We start from the raw sequence: 14,608 nt of genomic DNA on the forward strand, positions 1-14,608 counted from the left end.
TCTGTTCTGTTCTATTCTATTCTGTTCTGTTCTATTCTATTTTGTTCTCTACTCTGTTTAGTTTTGTTCGTTCTGTTTTTTTCTGTTCTCTACTATTCTGTTCTGTTCTATTCTGTTCTCTTCTGTTCTGTTCTGTTCTTATTCTATTCTATTCTGTTCTGTTCTATTCTGTTCTGTCCTTATTCTGTTCAATTCTATTCTATTCTGTTCTGTTCTTATTCTGTTCTATTCTGTTCTGTTCTTATTCTGTTCTATTCTGTTCTGTTCTATTCTATTTTGTTCTTTATTCTGTTTAGTTTTGTTCAAATTTCAAGTCTCTTACTTCAAAAACATAGGACTTTCATACAAACTACCAACCCCTATTTTACCCCCTTAGGGATTGAGTTTTGTAAAATCTATTCTTAGGGATGTTTAAGCCTTATAAGGAGCCTACCTGCCAAATTTCAAGCTGGTAGGTGTTATAGTTTCGGAGATTTCGTGATGACTAAGTCAACCTACCATCCCCCGTTGTAACCCCAAAATGGATTTATTTTCTAAAGATATATTATTTGGACACCTTCTCACCATCTATAGAGCATACATTTTAAATTTCAAGTCTCTTAGTTCAAAAATATAGAATTTTCATACAAACTTCCAACCCCCGTTTTATCCCTTTAAGGGTCGAATTTCGTAAAATCCGTTCTTAGCGAATGTTTACGATCTATAAGGAGCCTACCTGCTAAATTTCAAGTTTGTAGGTGTTAAAGTTTCGGAGATTTCGTGATGAGTGAGTCAACCTACCATCCTCCGTTTTAACCCCAAAAGGGAGTTGATTTCTAAAAATAAATTATTTGGGCACCTTCTCATCTTATATAGAGCATACATTTTAATTTAAGTCTCTTACTTCAAAAACATAGGATTTTCATACAAACTTCCATCCCCCGTTTTACCCCCTTAAGGGTCGAGTTTCGTAAAATCCGTTCTTAGCGGATGTCGACGTTCTATAAGGAGTCTACCTGCCAAATTTCAAGTTCTTAGATGTTATAGTTTTGGTGATTTCGTGATGAGTGACCTTTCGCTTTTATATATGTATAGATTACAAATATAATATATCTATAAGTAAAAACGGTTTTAGAAACAAGATATTAGCTGATTTAAAGTATAATAATGATATGAGTGTTCATTATTATGTGTTATTATGTACACCTGATAGCGATCGTTACTTATAGTAGGGAATATATCTGCCAACCCGCATTGGAGCAGCGTGGTGGATTTAGCTCTGATTCTTCTCCTACATGGGGAAAGAGGCCTATGCCCAGTAGTGGGATATTACAGGCTGAAGCGAGTGTTCATAACTTCATACAGTAAGTAACTAATTTGAGTTCAAATGTAAATAAGTGTCTTAACTTTTCTCTTGAATTTCCCAGAATATTTAAAAATATCAATATCTGCTTCCTTTAATTCTAATCTAATTTGACTATGACAAATTATGATGAATAATCATCATCAGCTAATACCTGTGACTACTGATCCAAGTAATATTAAATATATTTAATACGTTTTAACTTCAACACGTAGTAACATAATAGATAAATAAAACTTATACAATGATCATTTTTTTCCCTTCAAACAAAAAATTCAATATATTTTTATTCCTTGTCGTAAACTAGGGTCAGCGAACTTGCTTCAAAACAGTAGTTCATATAGAATAATAAATCTAAACCACAATAAAAAAAAATTATAAACAATAAATTGCAATCATAAAACATGGATGATACAATAGATTTATGGGTTTTTCCAGGAACTATCAACGTTTAGAAATAATGAATATATCATATTTCTGAGTACTAAAATATTTTAGTGTGATTTCATAGTATAAGGATGACAATATACTCTCTTATAGTGACACTTTTATTCTCTACTTTAGTAACATATCTATTTTATTATTTGTAAAAAAAGTTCTTATGAGTAAATAGAATATGATTTGATGAATAATATATTTTATATATAGAAGCATAACATGAAAATGTTTTACTCGAGAACACAGATATTTAATACATTGAAATGATACATCAAGACTTGATTACAATGATACATTTTCGTCACTGTTACATTTTTATATAATTTCAATGTATACTATAACGTAATATTTATGTTCCTGGCTGATTTATTAGTTTACAATTATCATCAGTATTAACAAAATTATTTAAAATGGGATATTTACCCCAATATAAAATATCCAATTTGAAATCATTTTAGTAAATTTAACCATGTTAATTAAAATCTTATCATCAATATGTTTTACATAGAAAACCCTTAGAAACACTTTTGTCCACGTGATAGTAAGAAAATCAGTTAATAATATATTATATTTTTTTGAACTGAAAAGTCTGAAACAAAATTTACAGACGTTTAGACAAAGTTTTGTAAATTACTTTTGGGCTTTTATCGAAATAAATTAATACAGGCTTCAGCATTTTTGTTAATTCTGTCGTATTAAAAGTAAATGTATGTATTTTAGTTCAACTGTATCGTTTTTATTTAATTTTTATTAAAATAGCGAAACTTTTTTACTATTAATGCTTAAAACCCGTAAATAAAGAAGTTTAAGAAAGTTTTTTATGTTAATAATGTTATTTTCAAAGTTAGTCAGAAACTTCGTTATACTTTTGAAGTTCTGAATAAATTCAATCAAGTGCTACTCAAAATTCGATATCAGTCGCAAAACTTTTGATCCAAACTTGTTACTTCATCTTTCACGGACTATAAAAAGTCATGAAAAGAAAGTTGTAAAATAATAGGGTAGTAAATGAATACTATTCTAGTAGTCTTCAAAGATTCAAATGCCCGATTTTCCAGTATATTGAAATAATGAAAATGTCAATTATTATTATTCCTTGATGTTTTGTAATGATAATATAGCCCATTAGTTAGTGACCTACGTCTTAAAATATAGGAAAACAGTTATCGAAATAAGGAATGAAATTTTGGAAGAAAAGCATGAAATTGACGTATTAAAAGGTCAAAAGCTGTCAGAACAATGAAAATTAATTTTGTATCTCTCGTTATCTTTGTACCTCTATCCAAACATCTGGTGGTGACAAGTTACTTTTACTATGTTAACCTTTACTCCGTCTTGATTTATATGAAACTAATAACCTCACGAGAATTTGACTTGAATTTGTTTCAATTCGTCAATTATTTAACTCAATAACCTACCTATTTACATTGTATCGAAGCTAAGAATAAGAAATTGACAATTAATAATTATAAAAAAAAAAAATGTGATAACTTTACATTTTACTCGAAAAAATCAAACCACGTATTTCAAATGTACATTGTTTATAAAGGAAAATAATAAAAAACTGGTAAGTGATACAAAATTTTGGTACACATTATATATGTCATTATATAGTATAAAACAAAGTCGCTACCCGCTGTCTGTATGCTGTGTAAAAATCTACTTTAAAACTACGCAACGGATTTTGATGCGGTTTGCCCTAGTTAATAGAATGATTCGAGAGGAAATTTTATATGTATAATACATGCATGATAGTAGAGGAACATTGATAGTTTTTGAAACCGTGCGAAGCCGGGGCGGGTCACTAGTTATATTATAATACGATCTGTATCAAAATATTTGAAGCTTACGCTACTTAATCACACATTACAGTTATATTCACATAAAAATAAATATTCGTTATAAACGTCTTATATTCAATTATATTAGTACAACTTACTTGCGTACGGGTCAATTGGGTCTATCGGGTCGATGGCCGGTGCATACCAGGGTCTTCTTGAATATACCTTCTTGCTGGTTACTGTCCGCTCTCCATCATTAGCGTTCCGATAAACCGACGGTGACAGGTTTATCATCTCTAAACATCTGTTGAAACCTGTAACAAATAAAAATAAAGTTTTGTTTCATCTCTGACACGCAACTGGAGTGTTTCTTAAAAATGATTACCGGGATATTTTAAAATTAAATATTCTATTAAATGAATCAAATTATAATTAATTAAAACAATAAAACCCTTAATTCAAGGCATAAATTTACGCCTGTCATTCGTATCTTGCTTAAACGCTCAAACTTTTGTAAAGCGTCACTCTCCAACGTTACTTTCAGCGTCAATGGCGTTTCGTTGTTTTACACGATTTCACTTCCCATATTGTTTTCCGACCGCCGCGCTCCTTATATTTATTTATTTTTATTTTTATTTTAAATTCAAACACTATAAAACAAAATATTTGATTTTGTACTCCGTGCTAGTGAACATTTTACATCTTTTTTTTTTATGTCACTAGGTCGGCAAACAAGCGTACGGCTCACCTGATGGTAAGCGATTACCGTAGCTTATAGACCTGCAACACAGGTAGCATCGCAAGCGCGTTGCCGACCCAATCCTCAATCCCCCCAGGAACATCTTCTAAAACCTTCTTAGTCTTATATAAATATCTATCAAGCAGCCAGATTGAATACGCAGTACAAATATAACACAGTATACAGAAAATATATAGATGCAATGGAAATATTTCAGAAAAAAAAAATTGTGATACGTAAATTACAGATGTTCTTGTGGCCGCTTAAAATATGCCCAACTTTTGCAAAAGTATAACGTTCTGAAACTCATTAACCCGTCTATTAATCTTAGATACAGATGTATTATATAATCTTTATCATAATAAGTACGACAGTTGTTAACACACAAAACAAATTGCGATTTTCGGTACCAACTAAAGCCACTGTCTGTTCCTGCAGGCAGCTTAAAACCTTTCCCTGTAGGGCTAATAGATGTTGACGATCTCTTTGTAGCCTTGTACTTATTTTTTCTATCGTTTGCTTAAACCAGTTTTTTATTACAAATAATCACGTGGATATCGATGTTTGTCTCACAATTAGTAATTTGTTAAGTAATACTCGTATATAAATTAAAATTTATCGTAAGACTATTTTTTGTCCCAAATAACATTTAAAAATAATACTGTTTTCAAGCAGTGTTATGTTCCTGTTGGTGAGTAAGGTGACCAGAGGTCCTGAGGGGAATTGGGGATAGAGTCAGCAGCGCAATGCTTTTGGTGTTCCAAACGTATATAAGCTACGGTATTCGTTTACCATCAGGTGAGCCGTACTTTTGTTTGTCGACCTGGTTGTGTATATTTAAAAAAAAAAAGTAAGAAAAAAATAAATAGGTACATTAAATAATAATCATCTTTCTATACGCTCCTAAAAACTTGACTAAGTTTATTACTTCCTCACAAATTATTATTACAATCTGATTTTACATTTACAAAATGCAGAAACTCAAGATAAGCTATTTGAGTTTTTTCTTTGTAAAGATTAGACAGGTGTCTGTGAGAAGTTGAAGTCGGAAGTACATATCACTATCAAAAATATACCTTACTAGATGTAGACATCCTGCACGATTTTATGTACCTATTTTTGACATTCGTAGATATTATTCCGCTTTTATGAGAGACATTTTATTTTAAAGTCTGTAAGTTTTATCTTTACAAAACGAACAAACAAAGGTAATGTAGTAAATCTATACAAATAAATAAAATTGGAGCGTCTGTTTGTAATATTAAAATAACCGCTTTTTAATATGGTTGTATATGGTTGTATACACGGTACATATACCAATATAATATTTTTTACAATTTTTGTCTGTTTATCTGCCTGTTTGTTCCAGCTAATCTTTGAAACGGCTGGACCGATTTTGACGGGACTTTCACTGGCAGATAGCTTATGTAATAAGGAGTAAATTAGGCTGCTTTTATTTTTGAAATTTATTTATTGTATAACTCTGCGAACTGAAAAATAAATTTTTTGTTAAATTCTACGCGGACGAAATCGCGGGCACAGCTAGTATAAAATAAAAATAAAAAGTATTATATTACAGCACAGCTGAAAGCACGTATATGCGTAATGTAAATGAAATTGTTGTCAAGCCTTTTTATTTTTTAAACTATTAATTTTAGTGCAATAAAGAAGGTGGAGATAAGGGTAAATTATGTTATTAGTTTTATTATTTATTTACACGGCATTTTACAAATAAAACCCATATTTTAGAGGTATTGTCTTATTCTGCTTCATTTAGAAACTTATAACTTTTATAACTTAATATAGGATTTCTTTTCATTATAAAGTGTACAATCTTTGTGGTCAAAGTTTATTTATTTATTTTTTAACACTTTTTTGCACACCAACACAAAAGTAACATAAGTTTAATTAAGTAAAATAATAATAATAAATTTGCATTAGTTGCAATAAGGCCGCCTGGACATTATCGCTAAAGCAGCCATTTCTTCCAGGCAACCTTTACTACTAAAGTTTTACTTCCTTTTCCTTTTACGCTAGAAACTTCATATTCAGGCTATTCAAGGGACTAATTCATTTTTCTAATGTGTTTTCTATTGTATTATGTGTAGCAAATGAAAATATTTGACTATGCAGCGAAGTACTTTAACACTTCGTCATCGAGAAGCAGAAATTTCGAATTTTTTTTTTTTTTTTACCTTACTAATCTATAATATATATTATATTGTATGACTAATTCATACTACATATACATACAGTAATTAAAACGTATCAAATGAGTTATGATATTAATCCTACTGCCTAGCAAAAAAAATTAAGACATAATCAGACACGAGCTTGGAAAGGGATAACTGGAAATGAGAATTCTAAAACACACAAAAGGTTCATACAGTGCTTGTACGAGTATGTTTTGGAGTTTATCCCGAGGCATGCATTTCCTTACGATGCTTTCTTTTACCGTCGCGCGTGAGATGAATTTTAAGCATAAGGAATATTAGAAAATCAGCGATACGTCGCAACGTTGTTCAAACCAGTAGAGTATCTCTTTTTTTTTTCATATACATAGTCTAGATTTTAATTTAAATTATTCTAAAATATATTTTAGTACATAAAGAATTTCGTAAAATTTTTAATAATTTGGCAAATCTCTCTCTTCGTTCATAACAAACCAATTATTTCAACTTTAATAAATAATGTATTTAAAGTAAATTTATGTAAATTTAAAATGCTATTTTTGTATACAAAATCCTAAAACAAGCTACTTGATTACATTCTGATATGAAAAAGAATAAATACCTAATGCTCGAATAGTAAAAAAATATATTTAAAGAAGTAGCGTCATTATTTATCATAAGAAAAGGATGTTATTATGGACGTTTACGAACCATGAAATCCAATAATCGTTAACGAACAATTTTTTGAGTAAGGAAAAAATTTACTTTGATGTTCGCAGCTGTTTCTTTCACATTCAATTTTTATAACCTTTTGATTTTTTTAAAAGTATTATAACTAGGTCGGTAAACAAGCGTACGGATCACCTAATGGTAAGCAATTATCGTAGCTCATAGAAGCCTGCAACACTAGAAGCATCGCAAGCGCGATTTAGATGTACCCCAGTCGGGCTGCTCCATATTTTGAGCAGGAAATTTCCTACTGTGTTTTACCTCAGTTCTTTTACGAATACTGTTCTTGAATTTTAAATATACAATCATCCTTGTCGAAATTCTGACTCACACATCTACATATAATATTGTTAAGTTACACAATTGAAACCTAAGGTTCAAGCTAATGAAAACTATACTGTTTCAGTGTAAATAATTTTAAGGGCAAGATGAAATACTTTTTAAGATTCTGTTTATCTAATAAGGAAATTTTGCGACGTGACTTAATACTTCTGTCAACAATGTGAACGGAATTTTTAAACGTTATCCCCAATAGTGTCTCAACAATACTAACGAACTTTCTAATTTAATGATTATTTTCTTTGATGTTTTTAGTCAATTTTGAAATGATTTTCATCGTGAGTTTATTAATATTCTTAGTTTATTATTTTGTTATTTCACTTTAGAATTGAAAATTTGATTGTCAAGTGTTATTTGTTAGTTTAAGGAAAACCTGTTTTTGGCAATACTATATTGCACATACATAGCTGTAACCTACATGGTTTGTTAATCTGTTGGTTTTCTGAATAATTTAGCAGTTAATGTGTTTTAACGGTTGTTAGAAGAAAAATAATAATGATTTTTACAAGAAATTTTTGATTTCGATAGTCGATTATTGCTTTCAAGTAGTGTTGTGTTCCTGTGATGAGTAAAGTGACCAGAGCTCCGGGGATTGGGGATAGAGTCGGCAACGCGCTTGCGATTCTTTTGGTGTTCCAGACATTAGGTGAGCCATTTGTTTGCCGATCTGGCTGTATAAAAAAACAACAACCGCAAGGTGATCGATAACCGATCGAAAAGTAGTGTTTGTTTGCTTAACGTCATCGTCAATTTTTTTCAAATTTTTCACTCCCAATATTCTTTTGTATCGTGGAACTTATATAGACTTCTTAACCTTCTGAAGCTGAGGTGAATTTCTCGCAAGATACTTGTGCTATCTGTGCTCATTAATAAAAGTTCCATATTTAAATGAAAAATAATTTGAAATTGTTTTATGTAACCGAAATTAATCTAAATAACTTTGACTTTAAAATTTTATGCAAATATTATTCTTAATTGAAATTTTAATTCAAAGGGTAAAAAAATGGTTAAGCACCGTTAGAAGTCAAATTAAAATAAAATAGGTGTAGCGACATCTATCGCGCGAAATACGAACGACTACAAAACTACGTAATTAGAGAAAACTGACGTATGCTACATCGCGCTATCAGAGTTTTCAAAGTGAATAAGTATATATACAAGATCCCGACAACAACCGTCGGGGGCGTTAGCCCGCCAGACACAACACCCGTCTGGTCGGAGGATCCTCCCTTTTCGATGGCGGACGTGATTCTTCAACACCCACGTTCCTCACACCACCAAACTGGTGACCCCGAACATGAACATCAGCACAGCCTTCGCAAGCTACGTCATCATGACGTCATCATCACTTGACCCCAAGGATGAACATCGGCGCAACCTTCATCGTCATCATCACTTCCTCAAGCTTTCAAGCAGCGAGTAGCATCCAGCATCTACGGCTTCAGCCAGCCAGCATCTACGGCTACTACGGGTATCCTGACCACCAGCATGCAGCGGACGCGCATTCCTGGTCATCGCCCACAGCCTTCTCAGCGACTTTGGCACAGCACACTGCACTTCGGCCGGTCAGTAAGCAGAGACGCACTTCTCTCCTGGTCGACGCAGCAGCAGCCACTACGCAGCACTGCACCACTCCGACTCACTGGAGCATATGCAGCATCACCGCAGACAGTTCCGACTCACCGTGAACTATGCGGCATCTGGTTCCGACTCACTGGAACATTCCACTGGCCCGGCAAGCATCACAAGATGAATGGACGACTTAACCTGCTATCGACCTCCGGTCTCGGAGGGGAGTGATGTAGCGACATCTATCGCGCGAAATACGAACGACTACAAAACTACGTAATTAGAGAAAACTGACGTATGCTACATCGCGCTATCAGAGTTTTCAAAGTGAATAAGTATATATACAAGATCCCGACAACAACCGTCGGGGGCGTTAGCCCGCCAGACACAACACCCGTCTGGTGGAGGATCCTCCCTTTTCTTCCCATCTCTAAATAGGTAATCGTAAAGTTTTAACATTAAAAAGGGGAAAAGTCTTATATCATTAATTACTTATAAGCATGGAATATTAACAATATTTGGGAATAAGATATTTTTTAAGAACGGATTTACGGAATCAACTAATGATTACTTACTAGATTTGAATTATAGTGTCGAATAAAAGGAAATAGGTAATAATTTTGACTGACTTTTTGTTTTCAATTTTAAACTAAAGTAAATTCACCAATGATTAATGTAAGTGTAATTAATAATAATAATAATAATAATAATAATACTTTATTTCAGACTAGATTTTAAGGCCCTATTGGTTTAGTACAACAAACAACATTTAGAATAAAAAACAAAACAAAGTAAAATTAAAAAAATCAATACAGTAAAATTAAATAAAGTAAAAGTAAAATCAAAAATCAAAAATCAAAAAATTCAAAAATTAAAACAATTCAAAAATCAGAAACGGTGTTAGTAGGCAAAAAAAAACAGAAAATTAAGAAAATAAAAATAAATAACATGAAACTTATGTACTAGGTAACTATAGCAATTTTTTAAAAAAAGGCTAATTACACACACGCTTAATGCTAATGTAATTGCTCCAAAACGTAAAAATAAACCAACTTCAATTACATCGACGTAATAATCAATTAAATACACATTGATAGAGATAACTCATAAAGTACTCTTCAGACCTCGATCAAATTAAAATGAAACCACAAGGCAAGCATCAACTTTAAAAAAAAGGGTTATCAAAATCGGTTTACCCAGTAAAAAGTTATGAGGAAAAAATATTGAAAAAAAATCTAGTCGAATTTATAGCCGACTTCTTTTTGAAGTCGGTTAAAATATACATATAAAGAAAATTCAAAACTGCAACACTAAAATCGCTATACAATGCAATACAATATTTTTTTTTCTTCGAAATGTCACTTATTGTCATTATTTAGTTAAAACACGTCATTAAAAATTATACACAAAAATAGCAAAAACAAAGCCGTTTTTGAACCGTTTATATCAATGACGTCATCATTCATATGGAATAAAGAAATTTACTGTGTGGCTACGGTACTAAAGAATATAGCCACCCCCTCTCTTCCCGTGGGTGTCGTAAGAGGCGACTAAGGGATAACACAGTTCCGCTACCACCTTGGAACTTAAAAAGCCGACCGATGGCGGGATAACCATCCAACTGCTGGCTTTGAAATACACAGGCCGAAGACGGGGAGCAGCGTCTTCAGTGCAACAAAGCCAGTACTGTGGTCACCAACCCGCCTGCCCAGCGTGGTGACTATGGGCAAAACACATGAGTTCACGTTATTTTTAGCGTAAACTTGTGGAGGCCTATGTCCAGCAGTGGACTGTATAGGCTGTAATGATGATGGTGATGAAATAAATGTCATTCGCCAAATTGAAATTCAACTTTAAACAGTCTGATGAATAAAAAATATTGAAGGGAGAATCGGAGAAGCTCCCTTATTAAAAATAGCACGTTACATAGCGAAATGTGACGTGCGTTTAACATGTAACGTTTGTTTAAAGTTATTATAATATTGGTGCCAATAAATCTGTAGAAAATTCGAAGAAAGATTTTAAGTCATTATGCTTCAGAATATTTAAGTTACTTAATATAACAGCATATTAAGCTTCTCATTTATTTACTATGTGTAACAATTTAAAGAGGCAGAAAAAACCTGTATGTATGTATACTAAAATTTGTACAAGCAGTACTGGACAAGACTAGATAAAATACTTAAACAAAAATATGGAATAATGATATGAGTAATGATCACAGACTGAATTATTATTCTTGACTCGCAAAGGTCATTGATTAATAAAGTTTGGTAATGAAATCGTAAAAAATATATTTGCTTATTGGTTAAAAACCTTAATTCACGCTATAATTATTGTTCTTGGTACCTACATACTTTTTTTATTAATAGATGTCATACCAAAGAAACGCTAACACAATTTAAAACAATTATCTGGAGTCGAAAGTAAGAATGAATGCCTTTAATAAAAAATGTTTATATAATAGGCGAATAAAAAGTTTTTTAATAATTCCTTGCCAAACGGGTAGATGTATACTTATTATTTCTTTTAATCATATTGAGAATAAAAACTTTTCAATGTACTAATTTAATTTTTAAGTGAGACCAGATAAATGAAGTCCTTTATTGTTTTCGTACCCAAAATGCATACAAAGATGTTTTATTTCAAACAAAACACTATGACTCTGAAATAAAATCAAGCTAGTTGTTACTAATTTTAATGATTTTATTAACACATTTCGAAAACAGACCTTACAAGCGGTAGTAAAATTTATAATGCCTCCGAAAACGCATCGACGTTTAAAACACATAAACAGCCGTTTTTTTTTTGTCTGGCAAGCGACTAGCTAAACGAAGTAAACTTGATTTATATTTTAGGATTGTATACAGATACAAACAGTATACAGACAGATACAACGGTCACAGCTCACACACACACAGATTGTGATTGTGTGTGTGATTGGTCACAGATTTGTGGCTGTTGCGCTGGTGGTTGCGGGTTCGATCCCCGCACATGACAAATATTTTTATTGATCATACTAGTATATGTTTGCCGTGCTTTGGGTGTTTGTGCAGTCTTTGTGGGTCTCCCCACTGTGCCTCGAAGAGCACGTTAAGCTGTTGGTCCCGGTTGTTATCATGTACACTCGAATATATTCGCTAACCTGCATTGGAGCTGCATCGTGGATTAAGCTCTGATCCTTCTCCTATATGGGGAAAAAGGCCTATGCCCAGCAGTGGGATATTACCGGCTGAACGAAGCGAAGACTGTTTTTAGCAAACATTTACAACAAAAACATTATACAACAATTAACAAACTAAAAGAGAAATAAAAACTATAATTTCGCAGTTCTATATAATTAGAATCTAAATATTCGCGTAGTTTTTTTTTTTCTTTTAGTTATAGAACGTATTGTGGAGATTTAACGCTTTTATACCACCTTCATAATAATCCTTATGATAACGTTAAGAGATTGCATGGTGTAATCTTTGCGTTTAAGTCCCTTTATAGACTCGATAAAGATTGGTCACGTAAGAGCTCAAGGACCAAGTTGCTTAGATATGAAAATATAGATTCGCATTGTAAACACGAGAAGGAATAACTAAATTGTAACTTCAAGTTTCCGACTGCGCAAAGTAAACGTTTCCTTTCTGGGTTATGGTATTCGCATGTATTATAAAATCCCACTAACAATTTTGGAATTGTCTCAAAATAAATTTAAAGTTTTTATTAAAAAAATAATAATAGATAATGCTTATTACTCGGTGCGGGATTACATAGTTGATAAAGATGTGTGGACTTTGTGATATATAATTAATATATAATATAATTATATTATTAAAGTTTTAATTTGTAAAATGACGATTCGAAGGTGCTCATGGAGCCTATTTGAATAAAGCTGTTTTTGATTTTAATTTTGATTTTGAGATTTAAAGCAAAATATAAACGAAAGTTTTTTTTGCGACTAAGTCGGCATAAAAGCTTGCGGCCCACCAGATCGTAAGCAATTACTGTAGCCTATAGACGCCTACAACACTTTGTTAAGTACAGTTGAGTAAAAACTACGTAAAATCTTATGAAAAAACGATATCTATATTTTTATTTATGGACGAATAACAGATGTTACTCTGTTACGGTGTGTTATGTTTTTTTCATAGTAAGTTGCTAAAGAATGCATTTATATGACATTGACGACGATTGATGACATTACGCATCACGAAATAATAGCTAAATATAATACTCTAATTCTCTCTTTTTCGAAAAACCGCTAAGAGACTAAGGTGAAATTGAAACTTAATACAGATATTTCTACTAAACTACTACTAATAAATAAAAATCTTCGAATGAATTTTACAATCTTTAATGTCCTTATCTAAAGGATACCAACGCAACGGGTTCCTTTTACTAAAACTACACAGAATGTTGTCGCGTAATAATACGTACGCATACAAGCGTTCGTTATTTTAATATGACATCTTTTGAAACGCTGTCGATATACATATGAAGTTATTACATAATATGCGTCTATTTATTTATTTGTGACAAAAGCAAATAATAAAGTTCGGGTTAATAGTGTTACAACTGCAATATACATCTTTTCCCTCCAATTTTCACCTCAATAAAAAAAACAGCATAAATTTAATATTCTGATGTATAATCCTTAGCGTGCGACTTCAACTCACACTTAGTCGGTACCTCTTAAACTTTAGGTTTCTAAATTTATCTATTATTTAGATCTATCTAATTCCCTTTGTTGTTATATCTTTGTTATTATTATATATTCTAGGGTATAAATTACAAAGGTCACGAATAACAACTAAACACCGAGATAATTTCTAACCGCAAAACTTATTGAATCCACGGAGCAAATCCAAGAAAAGGACGAATAAAAGTGGCCTATTCCGATTACGAGTTAAGACTTAGACATGTTTAATGATAAGGAAGAAATGTTACGGTGCTGGTCGAGACGATAAGAATAAGACTAATTATAGTCGAATTATTAACAGATCACAAAGAAATAAGGAAAAGATTTCAGAATAGTATTTTCAGATCTATTCTATTGTTCTAAATTATACAGTCAACTTATTTTATTTTTTGTTAAAGATGAACTTAACTTTAATCAATAACTAATATAATTAACACGATTAATATTAATTATTAAATACTATAATTAATAATAATAATACTATTTTATATCCGGTAGGTATTTTAAATTCCACCAACTTCTTATTTTAATTTTTACCAACTTATTATTTTAACTTTCACTAATACATTTGCAATAGTTATTTTTATAAAATTACCAGTAATATTTTTTTTATTATCATTAATTAAAAATTATTTCCAGGCATATAATTTTACAGCAATTACGATCTTAAAATATAAAATAGATGTTAATAATGAATTTTAAATAGAATCACAAGTCTATTAAAGTCAATAGAGTTTGGAGATATTTTAATTATAACTCTATAATTTTACTATAAACGAATTAAGAAAGTAATCTAAATTTTTCAAAGCGGAA

At 31.5% G+C, this 14,608-nt stretch overlaps 1 protein-coding gene across 1 annotated transcript in view; it reads right to left on the reverse strand.

The window, feature by feature from the left end:
• The window catches only part of LOC123660682 (synaptotagmin-15-like), a 74,462-nt gene extending 70,607 nt beyond the window's left edge, over window positions 1-3,855 (reverse strand). The window contains exon 1 of the mRNA XM_045595733.1: window positions 3,720-3,855. Coding sequence (XP_045451689.1) covers window positions 3,720-3,855 — 136 coding nt within the window. The remainder of the gene's footprint in view (window positions 1-3,719) is intronic.
• Between the last annotated feature and the right edge of the window lie 10,753 nt (window positions 3,856-14,608).

This window comes from Melitaea cinxia, chromosome 15 (genome assembly GCF_905220565.1).
Source record: "Melitaea cinxia chromosome 15, ilMelCinx1.1, whole genome shotgun sequence".
In the NCBI taxonomy this organism is placed as follows: Eukaryota; Metazoa; Arthropoda; class Insecta; order Lepidoptera; family Nymphalidae; genus Melitaea; species Melitaea cinxia.